Below are 18475 nucleotides of genomic sequence, written 5' to 3' on the forward strand. Positions count from 1 at the left end.
ATGAAATGTCATTATGAAAGTCTCGTAGGACCAGGCTGGAGACTTGGGGCATTTTTGAGCAATGTTGGTGGGAGTCCACATGATTCTAAATGAATAATAATAATAATAATAATTTACCTTCTGATTAAAGTTCTAGTGCTAGAAAGACTCAGTAGACAGAATAGAATCAGTAAACAATTTAATATGAAAAGGAATAGCTTGGATACAAGCATGATAAAGTGTCCTGAATAGGTAACAGGCATAGGCCCCTTCTCTGATCCGTCCAGCGGCGAGCAGATCTCGTCTCCTGCCGATGGATGAAGGCAGGGGCAGGGAGCCTACCACCCCTACATCGAGACGGGGACCAACAGGTGGCAGTGGTCGAAGGGGAGATGATGCAGTTGGTGTGCCGCGTCCGACGGATGTGGACTGCTGGCAGTGGTGGCTGGTGGGGTTGTGGAGGGACCGTCAAAGTCGGCGTACTGAGTAGCAGATGGAACAGATTTAAAACACCCGCTGAATTCCTATAGGCTAGCACTGATTGAATGAGTGAATCTCTAAATTGCGGGGTTTTCCTGACAATGCAGGCAAAGGCTAAGATTGGCTCCATGAATGCATGGGTGGAGTAAGAAAGTCTACGCTATGAGTCTTCCCAGCAGAACTTTCGCTTAAGCTATCATTTCTCCAGGGGAAAAAAAAACAAAGTTAACTGATATCAATGGGAATGCGCCAGAACCACAATACTCAGGATAAAACATGGCCCAGCAGCATTGCCCAAAAAAGTTGTCTTCCAGGCAGCGCTGCCACCACTGACTTAAAGGCACCTAATCCTAAACCTAACCCCAACCCCAACCCTAACCTTAACCCATGCCTAACCCTAGTGCCTTCCAGGCAGCGCTGCCTTGAAGACAACGTTGGGGGCATAAAATACCAAGGAACGTGTATCGTCAGTTTAAGACATGCCTAACCAGATGACTGTCATAAAATATATCCTGCCTGTCTCTGACATATCAATATGTTAACGATTACTGTTGAGACATTTGGATTACCATTTCAGTGTGTCTGTTTTGTGCTATGACCTAGGAGACATCTGAGTCGTCTTGCCTCGTGTCATTACATCATCCTAGCCACTAGAGGGAGCTGTGTGACAACAGAGACTGAACAGCTCAAGTGAGTCAGGTCCTCTCCCTTACATGAGTCAGCCAACCTGAATTCAGATAGGCTCCATCTGTCCACAATCAGGGGCACTTGATTGGCTTGCTGTGTCTGACTCGTTCAGTATACCCCCATTGGCGAAGGCTTTTGGCTTTCTCTGACCGGTATGACTGACGAGGCCACAACAAAGGTGAACAGAACAAAGTCTGAAGAATACTATTCAACAGAGAGAAAATACTGTATATGCGATGATTGACAAGTCAAACAGGAAACAGTTAGTATGAAATTATCAAATGTACTATACATACATGTACACTCAGTTTCACACGTCAGATACTGCTTCACACGTCACATACTGCTGTGAAATACCGTAACATGAATAATATCTTTTCTTCAATTTAAAGAATGTCTTTAAATTGAAGAAAGGATATTATTCATATGTTACGGTATTTCACAGCGGTATTTCACAGCCTTTGCCATAATTTTATACTAACTGTTTCCTACAAGTGGTACGTCCACAGTGCTTGCAGTTATGACAGATAAAGAGCAATGCTCTTTATCTGTCATGAGGAGAGCAATGCTCTTTATCTGTCATAACTGCAAGCACTGTGGACGTACCACTTGTATTACCACATCAGGGCCTTCATAAGGATGAAATGAGCTCACTGTGTCTGAAAAGAGTACAAATATTACTACATCAATGGTGAACAACATCTCCGGCAGATAATTGTCGAAGGCACCGGCACTGGCCTCACTCTGTAATTAGCTAACACTCACATTACATTCTGCCCACCTGCATTACATCTCCTCTAACATCAACACTGTAGATCACTATAGTTCACTCTGGGATCACTGAAGAAAAAAAAAAGATATTTTAGAGAAATAAAAACATATACTGTTCATAAAATGTATTATAATGCTTTTTGTAATATATTTGTACTAAAAGTTGAATGCCCAGAGAGCTTAAAAAAAAAAAAACCCAACTAGGCCTATGCCTGCGATCAAGTTAATACATTTCATAGTGTGTTAACCCATGTGATCCCTGTTATTGGCTTAGAGCGATGCTTAGCAAAGGGTCAGCTTGGCTGTGACAGGCCAATAGGTGTTTGTCCAGGTGACTGGTGGCATAATTCCCAATGTATATACCGGTAGTCTGTTTCTGTGTCAGTACTGGGCGTGCCATGTGTGTCACACTTACTGCATATTAAAGGCAAAGTGTCTTTTCATGAACTGAAAGTGTTTATAGCTCAAGTATAACAATGCAATACACGAAGGACATGAATGATAATATACCTCAGTATATACATTTAAGCTGAATTATTAAAGGTCCTTCAAATTAATGAAAAAAAAAAAACCATGACGAAAGTGAGAAAGCAGACAAAAGTGTTTCAGTTAATGTCAAATAATATCTAAAAATATCTAGCAAAGATCTAGCTAAGAAGCAAAATTTGCTTAAGCGGTTCATAAAAAAAAGACACCCTTCAGTGCAATTTCATTTATTCAAACCCTTTATGTACATATTACCATAAGAATAAGTGCATTTTGTCTTAGTCAAAAAATTACAATCTCTGTGTACATTTTGGCTTTTACACATACAGTATAGGGGCCCATGACTGAACACATACGTTATGGTTATCAATTACACACTTGATATTCACCATCATGGACACAGATATAATATGCAAGGAAAAGAAAGAAATGCTAACAACGTGTCATCTTTTAGAGACAAAAACTGAAACAGAAACCAAGGCGAGAGGAGGGTAAGCTGTAAAACAAGCTGGACTCTAGTCAGCTTGACACCTGTTGTAACCAGTTCTAGGGTTATTTGTTATTTTTTTGTACAGTACCAAAATCAGTATAAATATACAAGGAACAATTTACAAATCTGTCAGGAATATATATTTATATTTATATATTGTTGATATGGTATTTTTATTTTTACTTTTTTACAAAATAATTCAAATACTTAGTTCAGAACTCCAGAAAAAAAGTGCATTAGGAAACATACAAAATATATATATATATATATATATATATATTTTTAGGAGAACGAAGGGCTCTCTTACGCTATACAGAATACAATATGGCAGAATCACCATGGCAACTGTGAGGCCTTTATTCTGCTGTGGATGTGAGATGCTGGAGTAATGTTTAACCTGTGACGGAGACTTAGTAAACATAAAGGACATTGCCGTGCTAAAGAAGAACAGCCTCTTAGCAGGGCTACAGTGGTTAAAATGAACCAGGACTGATGAACTGCATAATATTTGTATCACACATTAAATACACTTGAAGCCATGGAAGCCTCTTATGCATGTAGCCTACTAAATGCCTCTACTTTTTAATGTTTTAATAAACAAACAAACATTAAAAAGTAGACTTTTGCCCACTCCCTATGTGCACCATGTAAAAGGGGCATTCATATATTTACAAGTTCTTTAACACTTTCACTGTAGCATAAATCATAAATCTATTCAAGTATCTCTTTTTGACAATGTTGGTGTTTACATAGGAAACATAAATGCGGAAACAGAAAACACAGAACTGCACGGAACACGGATTCCTATGAAAACAGATTAATTTCTCACAGCATGTGTGATGTTTCAGGTACCAAGCTTACAGCTTAAAAATATCACACTGACCATGAAAAGAAATAGATTGATTGCCTGAGGAGTGACAGTTTGTGGCCTTTTTGTCCTTTACTAAGAAGTTCCTTTGGTTAGTGTCTGACTTAATATTTGGATGTGCGTTTCAAATACTCAAGTCATGCAGTAGATGGTGAAGAGTGAGTGATAACATACACAGAGCGATAAAATGAAAGACAGAGAGAGAGTGAGAGAGAATGTCAGTCCTCATCAGAGAACCAATTTGCCGCAGTGATCTTGCTTTAAGCTGGGGTTTCATGGAGTTTTTAGCATTCTTCCGAAGCTCCTAGAGCCATTTAATCTGTGAACAGGCAGGTATCTACAAGTCCCATGGATCTGTCATACAGACTTATTGCTCACACACTTTGAAAAAAAGAAAATCTATGTGTTCACACTGATATGTAAAAAGTATTTATCTTTTAGAAACGCCCTTATAAACATGATATGTACACAAAACATGAAACATAAAAAAATCTGTTTTGTTATTGTCACACTTAACTGTATAGTGACCATTTTCTTTTTTTTTACCAAATGCAGATGGGAAGAGCACCTTCATTTATTTTATTAACTATCATCGTATCTAACAAAGTTTGTAACAAAAAAAAAAAAAATCCCCTGCTAGGGGGGTGTGTGATTATTACGTTGTGAAATTAGGCCCCTACAAAAAATGTGGGCGTAGAAACACTCCCCCATAGTCCCACAGTCCTAGCATGGGTCCACTTTTGGAGAAAAAAAAAAGACACACACCAGCTCTTAGAAATAGGGCAGCACACACCAGCTCTTGATGCATCGGATAGTAATACAAACACACAACAAAAACAACAACAACACTGCAAACGTAGTGTGTAGCTGAACTCTTGCATGAATCCTCTCGTTGCTGTTAGTCAATTCAATATAAAGTGCAGATCTCTTCTTTGTCTGAGCAGTAGTTGTTTCAAAGACTTTCTAATGAGAAGACACAGCACTCAAACAATTCTCCATAAAAATGCATGATGTTGGTTCGTAACGCCAATATGGCAGTTGTCTACACATGTCCCGCCCCTTCCATGGCCAAAAGTTGACATGTGAATACATTGTGCCAATCATGCCGTGTGTATACATCATAACAATACTGTGTTGGGATTTCACAGCTGGAGCGAGATTGGTGTCGTGAAACCTTGTGCATGTGCGGTTCTGCCCAAAATAGATTCCCAATAAGTGCCCAAAGTGCGTTGCAATATGGCCACAGAGTAGAGGGACATGCCTAAAAGGACTTTGGTATTTTCAGTACCACTGTGAGGCCCAGGGGAGAGAAATATCACAAAGCCAGTACATGCATGGGCATGCTGCCAATACTCAAGGTGCTCGGCTAATACCAGGTCCTACAGGGTCCCGTGTAAAGATAGTGAATCCTATTAGCAGGTATGGGGACTCTTACAGCGACAGCAGGTTAGTCAGTGCCACTTTGACACTTAGAGACTTAGAGAAACACACGTTTGCCCTCTCCATCCATTCGTGTGTTATGTTCTTTTGTTTTGTCATTCTTTTTTCTCTGTCATTTATACAGTACGCACAAAAGCAATGCCTTTGCCTTTGCCAAGTCTTCAGACCCAAAATGGCCGCCATTTTGTTTCATTTCTGCTGTGTACGGTCAGCCTCAGTGGCAGGGGTCAAAGGGGTATTTGGTGACCCCGCCATGCAACTCCACCACCGACTCCATCCATGTAATGATGTCGCCTGTCAAGTGGGATCGACAAGAGGCTTGGTTGTTGATCTCCTGAGGCGTGAGCACTCGAGACCACAGCTGCAGATCGGACATCTCACCTACAAATGCCTGGGTGGCATCAAACTTTCCACCGAGGGTGTCCTGCATCACAGAAAGCAAAACAAAACAATAAGCAAAGAATTAGTTTGTGTTCACATGGTACACATACAACTTGTCTTTCACACAACATAAAATCAATCAAACTATGCAAAGCAGATTTGAAGCCCTCTATGGTGTTCGCATCTGTCTGCCATGGCAACACAGTCATTACACTGCCCTGTCAATAGAGCCAGTGATTATCGATGATTATCCAATCATAATACATTATGACTACACTGTTTTATATATATTTATATATTTAGACACGTATAACAGTGTATGGTGTAGAGTATATTGATCTATTGATGCGCAAATTCCATAAGCCAATGTCAATCATTCATAACAAAATGAACACTTTGGGGTGCCAGTGACGAGATGACATGAATATTGTTCAGGAGAGAGGTCCCTGTAAATGTCATCACATTTAAACATTTCTGGCTCAGCCTGTCACCGGGAGCTGTCAGTCGCTGACAGCAGTCATGAATTACCATGAAAAATTCAATCCAAAATCCGCTCTCGGTCATAAACACAATGATCCACGATGGCTGTCTTGAAAGCACATGGTAAGCTGTGCTTTTGCTTACAGGTGTTCTCTCCACAAATAGGTGGAGAAGAATGTCTTAGAATCGACACACAATGCTCCAACATACTAAATGTGTGTATCTTTAATTTACAGTCTTGTTTAATCAAAGGGAAATGAATGTTTATTTCTGACATGCTTTTTGGAAGGTACCCCAAGGCATCCTATTATGGTTTCCAATTATAGTGCATTAGCAGCAGCTGTGTCTTTGTTGGAAACTGAGGAATGTCTTACTAATGAGGATCTTAATTGAAATGTTTGTCCTTGCAGATTGAGTTTTTCCGCTTATACATTCTGCTACCAGCTTAGTTCAGCATACTTTAAAGTAAAGTAAGGTTACACTTTTCTCGCCCCAGTCTCAAGGATTCTTTATACGTGGAGGTTTTGAAATTTGTATTTATTTAAATGTATTACATTTATTTATGTATTTATTTATTTATTTATTTAATTAAATAAATGGCCTATTTAAACCTCCGTATAAAGACTCTAAAAAAACACCTTTTGCCATTGAAATTATTCTGATTCTGATTGTTCAGCTGTCATGTTCAGTGATGCATGGCCGTACCTGTTCCTGGCCAAGGATGAAAACTCCACCGGGTTTGATGGGGTGCCATGCGGACAGACTCTCTCCTGAGCCTCTCTTCACGCCATCCTGGTAAGCCTCCCATACACCGTCCCGTGTGGACCAGGTGATGCACAGGTGATGCCACTTACTGTCCGTTATCGAGAGAGGCAGGGTCACAGCCTGGAGGCAGAGAAGGAGGGAGAGAGAGAGGAGGGAGGGAGAGTTAGACAGAAATATTAAAATGCTAGCTCATTGGACCCTGCAGCACCCTGCAGATTTGAAAAATTGAACTCAAGTTCATATGAACCACAGTGCTATGCCTGTGAATAGGTTACAGCATTGATCCTGCAATAGCTTTGATGTGTTTTTACAGCCATCTTACCCATGGACACTGGGCTTGAATAAGACTAGAACCATGAGAAACATGCTAACAACAAAAGCTACAATTGTAGTTGTTTCTCTTTATCTATGCTACGTGGTTTTTGCTTTCAATTTAACACTTTGCTAATTTGCTACTGCATATTATTTGCTTCTGATTTCCCATCAGCCTGACAGAAATTCTTGTCATGGTATTGCATTGATACAACTTCATAAACTTCATCTTGTCATGGTATTGCATTGATACAACTTCATAAACTTCATCTTGTCATGGTATTGCATTGATACAACTTCATAAATTTATTTTGCTAATTCGAATCAGAAATAACTAGGGCAAGGATACAGTCACTAGGGGACCAGTAAGTATGTCTGAATCAAAGATTGTACTGTATATGGCGGAGGAAGATATTTCATCAGGGGTCGCTTCCGGAGACCCGGATCACATGGGGGGGGGGGGACGTGTCAAAATCCCCCTTTATGCAGTGCAGAGGCAGCGACTGTTCTATTGAAGGCTATGGCCATGAATTTTGGGCACGTTTTCATGATCCTCAGACCCTTCGGACCATTTCAGGTACATTTTTAGCATTTTTGAGCACTCCAGTATGGAGAAAATCGACCTTATATCAGTTGTGCACCTGTTATTTATTCTGCTGCTGTTGGCCGGTTGCTACGTACACTCATCAATACCTCTTTATGCAGACAGGACTCGATCCCCATTTTGCACCCATAGACATGAACTATGACGAACTATCTTGCTCTGTCATATACAATCTTTGTCTGAACCACTCAATTTGTTTGGGAATTCTGAACAACCATTTTTACATTTGGATTTTTAGTCAAAATATATAAGTATCAAGATACTTTCACAAAAAAAACCCTGTTGTTGCATTCTTGTGAGATGCCCAAGGGAATCTTTTTAGTGTTTGAATTTAAACAACTAGAACTAGGCCTTTTTCATTCTCTCCCACATTAAATAAATTAACGTAACTACTTAAAGAACCAACAATAAGAGCCTTCTGAGAATTAGAATTAGGTCGTTTAGGCAAAGTCACCCATGACGGAAGGATGTTGTTGTAGCTTTAACTGTGGCTTTGTTGCCAAATCTCATTGTCTTAGACCCTAATCTCAATCAACTTTATCAGGCTGCTTCTGAAGTAATTTAAGACATAGAAGGACAGGTAAAAGGCAAACTCCAATGCCGGTTCCTGAGCATAGGCCGTTCTTTTCTGTGAACTCCCACCCTTTGGTTTCTGTAAGTAGTTTGTCTCACACTCTCTGCGTCTTAAGTAATTAAGGAGACTGACGAGAATGGGAAGGTTAAAGGGTGAGGGACAATGTACTGTAGGGTCCCACAAGACTTAAGTGGCGTGACAGCGTGACAGTGCACAACTTAAGCAATGTGAAAATCGTGTTTGACAATGCTGGGATTACCAGTTTGTTGATGCAATGCAAACAGCCTTGCAGGTTCACATTATTGCTTTTGTATGTACTTACTATACACAGACACAAACAAACATACAGAAATCATTAATGTCTGTGGTGCAACGAAACACACACAGAGGCCAATAAAAGTAGTGTTTAGAGAAGGGATGCACACCACACCCAAGTCGAAAGTCGAGATGTTAGCCAGGCGGTTTATCAGATAAAAAAACTATAGAGAAGCCTCACACTCTGATCCCTCTTTGTGTATTTATTTAACCAATGTTTCGGCACACAGCCTTTATCGAGGTTGCATTCCAGATTCCAGGTGCAATGAAATAAATAACTGTATTTTGGTGTCAATTAACAGGATATTGCATACATGCATGCAACTGCATTTGAATCTAAAATTACTGGAAAAGATTCCCTTCGCTTGAAAACACATGCACATAAACTGACCTTGTCATTGACCAGAAGTTCCATTGGATTGTTGCCCCACTCAATGAGCACCAGCTCATTGGCCTGGCCGGGGACGGAGTAGGAGAAGGGGGTGCCTATGCCAGGCCCGTTCCCCCCCTTCAGCCACAGGCACACCGTCAGAGCAAAGATCTCATTCAGGAGCGTGCGCTTGATGCGGCCGTACATGTAGTTGGTTCGCATGGGGAAGCCGATCTGGAAAGCGTCCGGGTTCTTGGGGTTGGGACGACCAGCTGTCAAGAGAGAATAAGGAGGGTACTGATGACAACTGTTCTATTAAAGCTATTATGAATAAGGTTTGGTAGAGTCTGCTCATGTGTGTTATGCCAGAGTAGACCTAAGAGAGACCTAATTTTATTTAATTTTAGAGCTCTGTGAGGGGCGACAACATAATAAGTTAATTGTTATGTTATTTGGTGAACATGGTGAGTCATGGAAAGGTGTTTCTATACCTGGTTCAGTGTTGCGGTGATGGAGCTGGCTTAGAACAGAGTCCAGTTTGGCAGACCCACGTGGCGGTCCTCTTGGCGGCTGCTTACCATAACCCGTCGCAGGAGGGTGGCCGTGGTCATCGTGGTGACCACTGTCATGGTGGTCATCGTGGTGGCTGTCATGGTGGGGACTGTGGTGGTCGTCATGGTGTTCATCATGATGAGTGTCATGGTGACCACCATGGTGATCATCGTGGTGGCTATCATGGTGAGTATCATGGTGGTCACCGTGGTGAGTGTTGTGGCGATCATAGCGATGACTGAAGCGGTCGTGGTGATGATCGTCATGGTGATCGTGTGGGTCATGGTGAGTCTCATGGTGAGTTTCATGGTGATCCTCATGGTGATCATCATGATCTTCATGGTGGTCGTCGTGGCCACCATGGCCATGGTGATTGTCATGGTTACCACCATAGCCACCATGGTGTGAGCCATAGTAATGGTGAAGCTGTTCCTCCAGTAAATTGATTCTGCGCTGCAAGAGGTCTCTCAAGGAACTGGAGTAGGTACTCGTGGAATTCCGGGCCTAACAAGAACAAAAAAGATCAAACATTAAAACTGAATGTTGAATTTCAACTGTTCTTATACATTCTAAAATGTTCTGTTTACATTGACAGTATCTAAAATCATGAACTATTGTTTTGACTAAATTTATTTATTTTGATAAATCCTGTGTATCAATCACCAGACAGGCGCCTTGAAAAAAAAAAAAAACCTATTGCGTGCCAATGCTGCACATTTTGCAGGAAGGCCCTGTGACATCTTAAGCCTGTTCCCTTCTCTCAGGCTTCCTTGACTGTCTCAGAGAAAATCCGGCTTAGGTTGGCGACAGAATACACTGCTTAATGGCATGTCAGTGCAGATCGCGCTAATTGGCCTTGACAGTAGCGGCTAGCACCCCGCACACTGGGGCCACTGCAACATGGGTCAAACGGGTCAAACACTTCCTCCATGAAGCAGACACAAGGAGACAACACCTTGGGGGGGGGGGGGGGTGGGGGTGGGATTCAGATAATTGGAAATCCAAATACACTTGTTGATGGTACTTGTTGATGGAGCAACACAGTGTGAGACCGGAGGAAGAGAATCTCCTCTTAGGGTGCTGTCCTTAAAGTACGAGTCAGTAGTCTGAGAAAGAGGGTGTCCTTCAGACAGCTTTAGGATGACTCTTAACATGCAAAAAAATACATTAATGGAAACATTTCATTGCCCTGACTCTTCTCTACATCTCCTCTCTATCTCCCTTTCTCTCTCAATCAATCAACCTATCTATCTAACAATCTATCTATCTATCAATTCAAACTGTAATCTGACTGTCTTTCATAAGTATTTCCTGAGGTACTTATTATATTATACTTTGTGTCCATTTATTCTCCAAGTCTGTCACTTTCCCCCCCAGTGAAACAGACATCACGCTCACCTGTAGGGCATCTAGTTTCTCCTTCAGCGCCTGCAGAGTTTTCCCGGTCTGGTCAGGGGAGAATCCATGGTGGCCCATGTACGGTCCCTTGCCCCTGTTGCTGTCCCGGTGGCTGTTTAAGGGGTAGTGGGGGTCAGAGTGGTGATCAGTGTGATGATCAGTGTGATGATCAGTGTGGTCCGTGTGGTGGTCCGTGTGATGGTCCGTATGGTGGTCGTCATAGTGATGCGAGGGGCCGTGGTAGGACCCGTGGTGCCCGAGGCCGTGGTGGTCGTCGTCATGGTGACCGCCAGCACCCCTGCCAAAGCCCTCGCACAGCGTCAGCTTGGCTGTCAGCTCCCGAATCGTCTCCCGCTGGTCGAGAATGGTCTCCTTCTGCCGGACCAAGCTCTCACGCAGGTGGAGAATGGTGGTTTTGGCCTCGTCCGAAATGATCCCGCGCCCTACTGTCGGCCCGTGGTGTCCGTTACTATGGCCGGTACCGTGACCGTTGCCGTGGCCACTTCCGTGGCTGGGGCCGTGCCCAGGACTATGGCTGTCCCCTGGAGTAAAACAGGAAGGGTCCGCGTCTGCAGGAATGGGGGTGCAGACAAATTTGGGTTGCGAGCCATGGTCGTACTCCAGGCCCGGTAAACTACCAGCAGTCTCCGATAGAACGAGGGTGCAGATGAGGAAGCGGAGGAGTGTGAGGGGTGGGGGGCAAAGACTGTGCAGGATACCTCCACCCAGGAGATGGAGGACTGAGAGCGGGTTTCCCAGTTGGGACAGTGAAGAGATGCTGGAGCCCTTGGCCATCGTCATCCCTTGTGTCCTGCTTCTGCTCTCCTGGACAGTTCAGTCCTCACCTCTTTATCTGCGGCAGGACGTAGACCAAGAGAGGAAGTCATGGAGGACCGACCGGTGGGAGCAGAACATAACAGACACAAATACAACCACTCCCGAGGAAACTCCTTGTCAGATTCTCAAAACGCCTTGAGACAGAAAAGCAGCAAACGTGTTATTCCAACAGGTGCTCTTCTCCAGTGGTATTCCTCAGTATGTCAACACAAGTGCTCCATGTAAAAAAATTACCGGCAGACACAGACAGACAGACAGACAGACGGAAAGGCAGACAAACAGTAGCTCCTTGTGAAACTCACGAGGCTTGTAAACGCACGAGACTGATATGCTGCCGCTCTTTGTTCTTATCTCCCGCCTCTGTATCTGTGTCCGTTTGTTGATCCTGACCAACTGGTTCTCCTGCGGTTGGCTGCCGCCGTAATCCCGTTAGTTCCGGGTCACGCCGATCTGTGAGGGCACCGAGGAGGACTCCTGGGGAGGAGACAGAGACGAGGGTCAGAGAAAACACGCCACACACAACGAGCCCAGGAACAAACACACGTCTGGAAGGGGAATTATTTTGTCTAATGAAGTTGGCAACTCCGGCAACATCTGTTGTCTAAGATGTGCTGGTTTCCATGACACAATGGAGCATTTAAGCTCCAGACACTAGTGTATGTGATTCCACTAGTGAGTCCATGTTTTGTGAAAAAAGAGTTCTTGATAGAGAAACCGATGAGCACCAGTTTGTCAGCTGGATCTTCTCAGCGAGAGAGATCAATATAGTGGAAATATTGTGTATTTTTAAATCTGACACAAATCTGAGGAGACACATTTACCTGTCATAGAATGAGTGACAAATGAACTGTGCCTGAACCGTATTATTTTGGACATAGACCAAGACCTGCTGAAAAAGGTTGACTTTTGTGTATTTGTGTATTTATATTCCTTGAAGATTGGTATTTGTAATCTTTCATTTGTAATCCCCTTTACAAATTGAATCTGCTGTTTGAGAACATGTTTGTTCACTAAGCACCACAAAATCACATAAGCATCTGGCCCATTGACTGAGCAGCACATCTCCAGATATTATTACTCTAAGCCAATCAGTCGCCGCAGGAGGGTCCCCTGAACCAGCAGAACTGCGGCCAGTATGACGTACAAGGCAGGGCCGGGCAGAGCAGGGCACGGAAGCCCCCAAAGAGAGAGAGAGAGAGAGCTGATCCGATTACAGCTGCAGTCAACACAATGAGTGATATTTTATGGAGTGATTCATACCGCAATGCCAGGGTACTCCAGGACAGAGGACTGATGGGCTCAGAGAGTACCCCCCCCCCACCCCACCCCACCCCCTCACCTATCCACCACCACCAATACGGGGGAAAGGAGAGGGTATGAGTATGTCTCTGTGTGTGTGTGTGTGTGTGTGTGAGAGAAAGAGATTGTGTGTGTGTGTGTGTGTGTGTGGATGTTTGTGTCTGTAAGCCTGTGTGTGCACATGTGGTTCTCACTCTCCCACATGGGGCCATTGCCAAGATGACCCATAATGTTGAGAAATGTAGGAAGGTAGAAAGGTCTTTCTTATGACCACAAGAACCCCAGAGGCACAAACATGCCTTCAGCCACGGCTAGAAACCCCTCTGGCACCGCTGAGGCTCATCTGAACAACTGGCAGAATGTATCATCTGTCATCAAGATCATCTACATTATTGTTTGAAATCTAAAGTGTCAGCTGACCTACCCGTGAAATGGAGGTCATATACAGGTGTATTATTTTTTTTTTTATAAATTCATATTTTGCTGTGAGTTTTGTGCCGTGTGCCATGTTACTTATTGATATTTTAATGTTTTTCAGACATTTTTTTTACCCATAGTGACTCATAGACTCAGACACAGACTATTTTTCTCCCATCTTCATGTGTGATGTCTGGGTGCCAAACCCATGACCCCGGTGTTGCTAGCACCTCTAGCTCTTGCTCTAGTGTTTCAGCATCCACACATCTACACTCGTTTGTGTATTACAAAGCTTTTGTGCCGCGAGCATAGCGTTCCTTTGTAGCTCACATAATCCAAAACACTGGCAAACACAGAATGTTTACTACTACAAATGTGTTTTAATGACTCGCCTTCTGCCTCCTGTTAAAAATGCAACCCTGAAGGTTGCACATAAAAATAGAAAAATAAACAAACGCAGAAGAAAGCCCAACAACAATACCCTAAATTTGCCTCTAAATAATCCCAGCAAATATTATTGCTCTCTTGTCTAGATCAGAGGACCACATTTATTTAGCGTGTTATTCACAATCACAATACAAAATCACAAATAGACTCCAAATGCTGTCATCTGTTTTGAGCAGCTGCTTGTGAAAAATAGCTGCTATTTTAAAACCACCGTGCCAGTTAGGGCCTGCCATCTTTTTAGTGCATTTCTTTCTTTTTTTTTTTGCTGTTTATGCCAACTGTATACTGGGCCTCAACAAGGAACATTAGTCCTCTTCAGTTACCAGCTTTAAAATACATTAAAGAGCCTCATTAGAATAATGGATGTTGCCAACTCACAACACTTTACGTGAAGTGCAAGAAGGTACATTAAACTGTGAGGCAAGGCAATTAAGCTCTAATTTATGATCACACATTTTAAACAGCCCTGGGGTTATGCACTGTTCACTACGTAAATCAACATGTCCAAAATGGATTTTGTAAACATGTATGTGTGTAGAAGCAATTACAGTCGGCAATCAGCCAGTTCATACAGACTCTCTCCAGAACCCTGAAATATGATAATAACATTTCACCCCATCCATGACCCCAAGGTTAAGTTAACCTGTCATCTTCTCGTAATTAAGATTTAGATATTTGTTTTAGGAAAATGGGAACCTATAACAAAACTACTGTATTGGGACTAGCAATGACAAAACTGACTCCAAGTTTTCTTTTATGAAAATAACAGCTGTCTTGTGTTCCGGTCTGTCTGAGACTTTGGGTTACAGTTTTTTTTTTACACTGCCACGTCCTTCTCCGTGTGAAGCTGGCCGGCAGGGCTGTGTGCGCCGTCCCGCACCAGAGTAAACCCTGAGCTCACAGCACTTTCAGCAGCAACGTGCCCGGGGGAGGGAGGAGCCAGAGCGCCAGCCTAAGTGGATCTAGGGATTATTAGACCGTAGGGGAGGGAGGAGGTCCCACGCCCTGAGAGACTGTTCAATAGCACCATTGTCACATGTTTGTGCAGTCCTCGACACTCTTTCTGTGTGTGTGTGTGTGTGTGTGTGTGCAGTCTAAGAGGCTTGTGTGTGGGTCTGACTGTGTCTCATCACACCTGGAGACACACCAGTGGGTGTGGCCTAACTGGGCAATGGCATGTGAACTTCACCGCGAGCGCTGGACATCATCTGCACTTGCACTGCAAACGCAAGCTAATGAATGGGGTTGAAAAGGCTAATCTAATCAACAGATTAAGGGCAGTAAGCATGACTTTTAGAAACCTCTGGTTCATTTGCGAAACAAAATACTGAGATCAGGTACAAATGAGGGAAATAGCTATACTGAATGTCAAATTAATCTCAAATTAGACAAGGAAGGGCAACATAATCACATCTTCTTTTCATTTAGCCGACACTTTTATCCAAAGCGACTTACATGTGTGACCCGATCTCGGGCAAAATGAGTCACAATGACCCAAAATGTAACATTTTTTGCATCAATGGACAGAGGACACAATACGTTTTAAAATGATATCCTGATCAAAGTCATATAGCAAATCGCTTTTGAAATCACAATTGAAAAACTGTAGGTAGGATTTGCCCACTTTAATTTAAATTTTGTAACATTAGCTGCTACATTCTTGTCTTCAGTATGAAACTTGGAGAAATTCATTTTGAATGTCTCTTCTTTCATATAACACCAAAAAAGGAAGATTGATATTTTCAAGGGTTTTTGAAGTAATCGGCCTGTGTCAGAATATGCAACTTGTGACTCATTTAGTCAGATCAGGTCATGTATGAGGTCATGTATGTCAATTATATTACAAGGGCCACTCTCCCCAGAGCCACTCGGGATTAATTGCCTTGCTTAAAGGGCACAACGGTGGAAGGCTGGAATTGAACCCACAACCTTTCAGGCTACTGCATGCTAGCCCAGGTCTTTAGCCGCTATGCTACCTCACTATACGTGTTGCCACCCTCAGTTAGACATGACTGAGTAAAGCCTGTAGAAATATCAAGACCAACTCTCCAGTACTGAATCCCAATTTGTCCTTGCAATCTCATGTGAAATGAAATGAAACCGAAAGCTTCAAAATGCAGCTTTACTTTAGAAGTTATGTAGGGAATAGTTTGTCCATTTATGAAACATTGGTAAACAAATGGGCTTTATTTGCTTTTTGGCTAGTTCTAGCTGACCACAGGCGTTGGTCAGCCTGGGATAAAATGGTCCTGAAGCTTGTTTGGTCAGATGTGATAAAACTAAATCCATGACATAATCTAGGTTGAAGTTAAGTAACAGCAAGACTTTGAATAGCTCTGGACAGCTCCCAACACTCCCAGTAAGAAGTGGACCAGGGATTGACGTCCCATTGCTGTGCAGCTTTGCTGAGTCAATAAAAACAAGAGCTTTTCTATGCTGTGTTGATCTGACAGTGTTGATCTGGCAGCCATGTTTCTCTTGATACTCTAAGTATTTGTCTATCTATGCCACACACTATAACACACAATACTATAGTATTCACAGAGAACATATTCACATACATGGTATACCAAATGTTTCCCTGTCACTTTGTCACTTTGCTGGATGAAATGAATGGCAACCATACAGTATAAATAGCAGATAATAGCTAGACGAGTATATAGATATGAAACTGTATCGTTTGAAAACACCAATGGGGGTATTCCAAGTAAATGTAAATTCCAGTTTACTTGGAATACCCCCCTGAGAACTTAAGAAGATACTTTGGATTACATGAGACCATGGAACAAGGACACAATGGATCTTGGATAGAAAAGACATAGAAATTATGCAACTGCCCTATATGGCAAAATCTGGTATACCAAATGATCCCCTAAATCACTTTGCTGGATGAAATGAATGACAACCATTAGTATAAATAGTAGATAATAGCTAGACGATTAGCCTATATTATAGGCTAAATGAAACTGTATGGTTTGAAAACACCACTGGGGGTATTCCCCCCTGAGAACTTAAAATCACATGGGACCATGGAATAAGGAGACCCTGACTCAAGGTGACTAAAATACCTCCATGAAAGGGTACAAAAATACCTCGCAATACCTAGAAAAACACCACAATGGATCTTGGATAGAAAAGAGATAGAAATAATGCAATTGTCCTATGGCAAAATCTGTGTTTAAAAGAAGATATGATTTACTCTGCAGGCTAAACTTCAGAAGATATGCAGTGACTGACATATAACAGGCCACACTAAACTAAAGAAAACCAGTAAACTATAGAATGCATGTCTTGATGTTGAACAAATATAACATGCAAAGTAAAGTATTATTCCAGTCTAATAAGTATCCCAGCCTGATCGGTCAGTTTGGGCCTTGCTGTTGTTAATTATTATACAAGATCAAAAACATTCAACAATTTTTTTAAAGTTAAAATATGTACATTTACAGAGTGGAAACGAAGACGTCTCTTTCTCTCCATATTTTTGTGTAAGAATATCCAACAGTATTATGGCAAGGTTTCAGTCGGCCCTTGGTTAATAATAGGCCCTTATTATGATAAAACTTTAAAACTGGAAACTGCAGGTTTCCTAATCATTGTAAAGATAAAGTACATTTCACTGTCTACAACGCACAATATATGCAATATAAGTACCTCCATGAGATATCTAACGATTGCTCAAATCCTCATGACAGCATTTGAACCATTTAAACAGTGTCACGATCAAACACAGCACTACTGAAGGAATAAAACCTATATGGTATGCTACAAGTGTCTAAATGAATAAGAGAATGTTTTGTATTGTTTGTTCAATGTGAAGTTAAGTATTTTATAGAATATTTGTCCTTACCTGCAGTCCATGCGATACCATGGAGACACAAGCTGGCTAGTCCATCTCAAGTACTGATCAGATTGAGAAGGATTTGCGTGAAGAGGGATAATTTTAACTTTCACTTCCCTCCTCCTTCTCTTCCTCTCTCTTCCTCTCTCTCTCTCTCTCTCTCTCTCTCTCTCTCTTTCTCTCTCTCTCTCTCTTCTCTCTCGCCTTTTATAACATACCTCTCTGTCTTTCTTTCTTTCTTTCTCTCCCTCTCTCTCCTATTTACCTGTTCATACTTTTACCCCATGCATTTCCTGAAAGATTCTCACAGTTCATTTCTACTTTTACAATGCTCAATCAAATGCTATTTTATTTCTGGTGTGTATGGGTTACCTCAGTGAGTATTAGACAGCATGTGTGTTATACCACGTATTTGTGTCTGTAGATTTGAATACAGGCAGACATAAATGTGGTTACAATTTAATGTATGATTTATGGCTGATATATTTAATGTATTATTTATGGCTGAACATGAACAGAACTTCATGGGTTCTGGTTTCTGGTCTCACTGGAGAATCTACAACCCTCAGATGTCATTTTGGGTGACTTCACCATTGACACAGCCTTGCCATGCCACATGCTAAAGATTAGCACTCTCGACTGAAGTGCCTCCTAAAGTCACAGCCTTAATATCCCCGCTTAA

At 42.1% G+C, this 18475-nt stretch overlaps 1 protein-coding gene across 1 annotated transcript; it reads right to left on the minus strand.

Moving 5' to 3' along the window:
- Positions 1–5360: 5360 nt before the first annotated feature.
- si:dkey-14o18.2 (neuronal pentraxin-2) lies at positions 5361–17850 on the minus strand. The gene is made up of 6 exons (XM_042077482.1): positions 17803–17850; positions 10953–12263; positions 9494–10058; positions 9024–9274; positions 6768–6947; positions 5361–5625 (listed from the first exon to the last, which is right to left on the minus strand). Exons 2-6 carry the CDS (start codon positions 11751–11753, stop codon positions 5416–5418), a joined length of 2007 nt encoding a protein of 668 aa, XP_041933416.1. The 5' UTR covers positions 11754–12263; positions 17803–17850; the 3' UTR covers positions 5361–5415.
- Between the last annotated feature and the right edge of the window lie 625 nt (positions 17851–18475).

Source organism: Alosa sapidissima, chromosome 21, assembly GCF_018492685.1.
Source record: "Alosa sapidissima isolate fAloSap1 chromosome 21, fAloSap1.pri, whole genome shotgun sequence".
Taxonomy (NCBI): domain Eukaryota; kingdom Metazoa; phylum Chordata; class Actinopteri; order Clupeiformes; family Clupeidae; genus Alosa; species Alosa sapidissima.

Coding starts and splice junctions, on each gene's coding strand:
- si:dkey-14o18.2 (XM_042077482.1), bottom strand. CDS start 11,753: ATGACGATGGCCAAGGGCTCCAGCATCTCTTCACTGTCCCAACTGGGA. Junction 9,275..9,493: donor TCACCGCAACACTGAACCAG/GTATAGAAACAC, acceptor CTCTCTTGACAG/CTGGTCGTCCCAACCCCAAG. Junction 5,626..6,767: donor TCATCCTTGGCCAGGAACAG/GTACGGCCATGC, acceptor TCTGTGATGCAG/GACACCCTCGGTGGAAAGTT.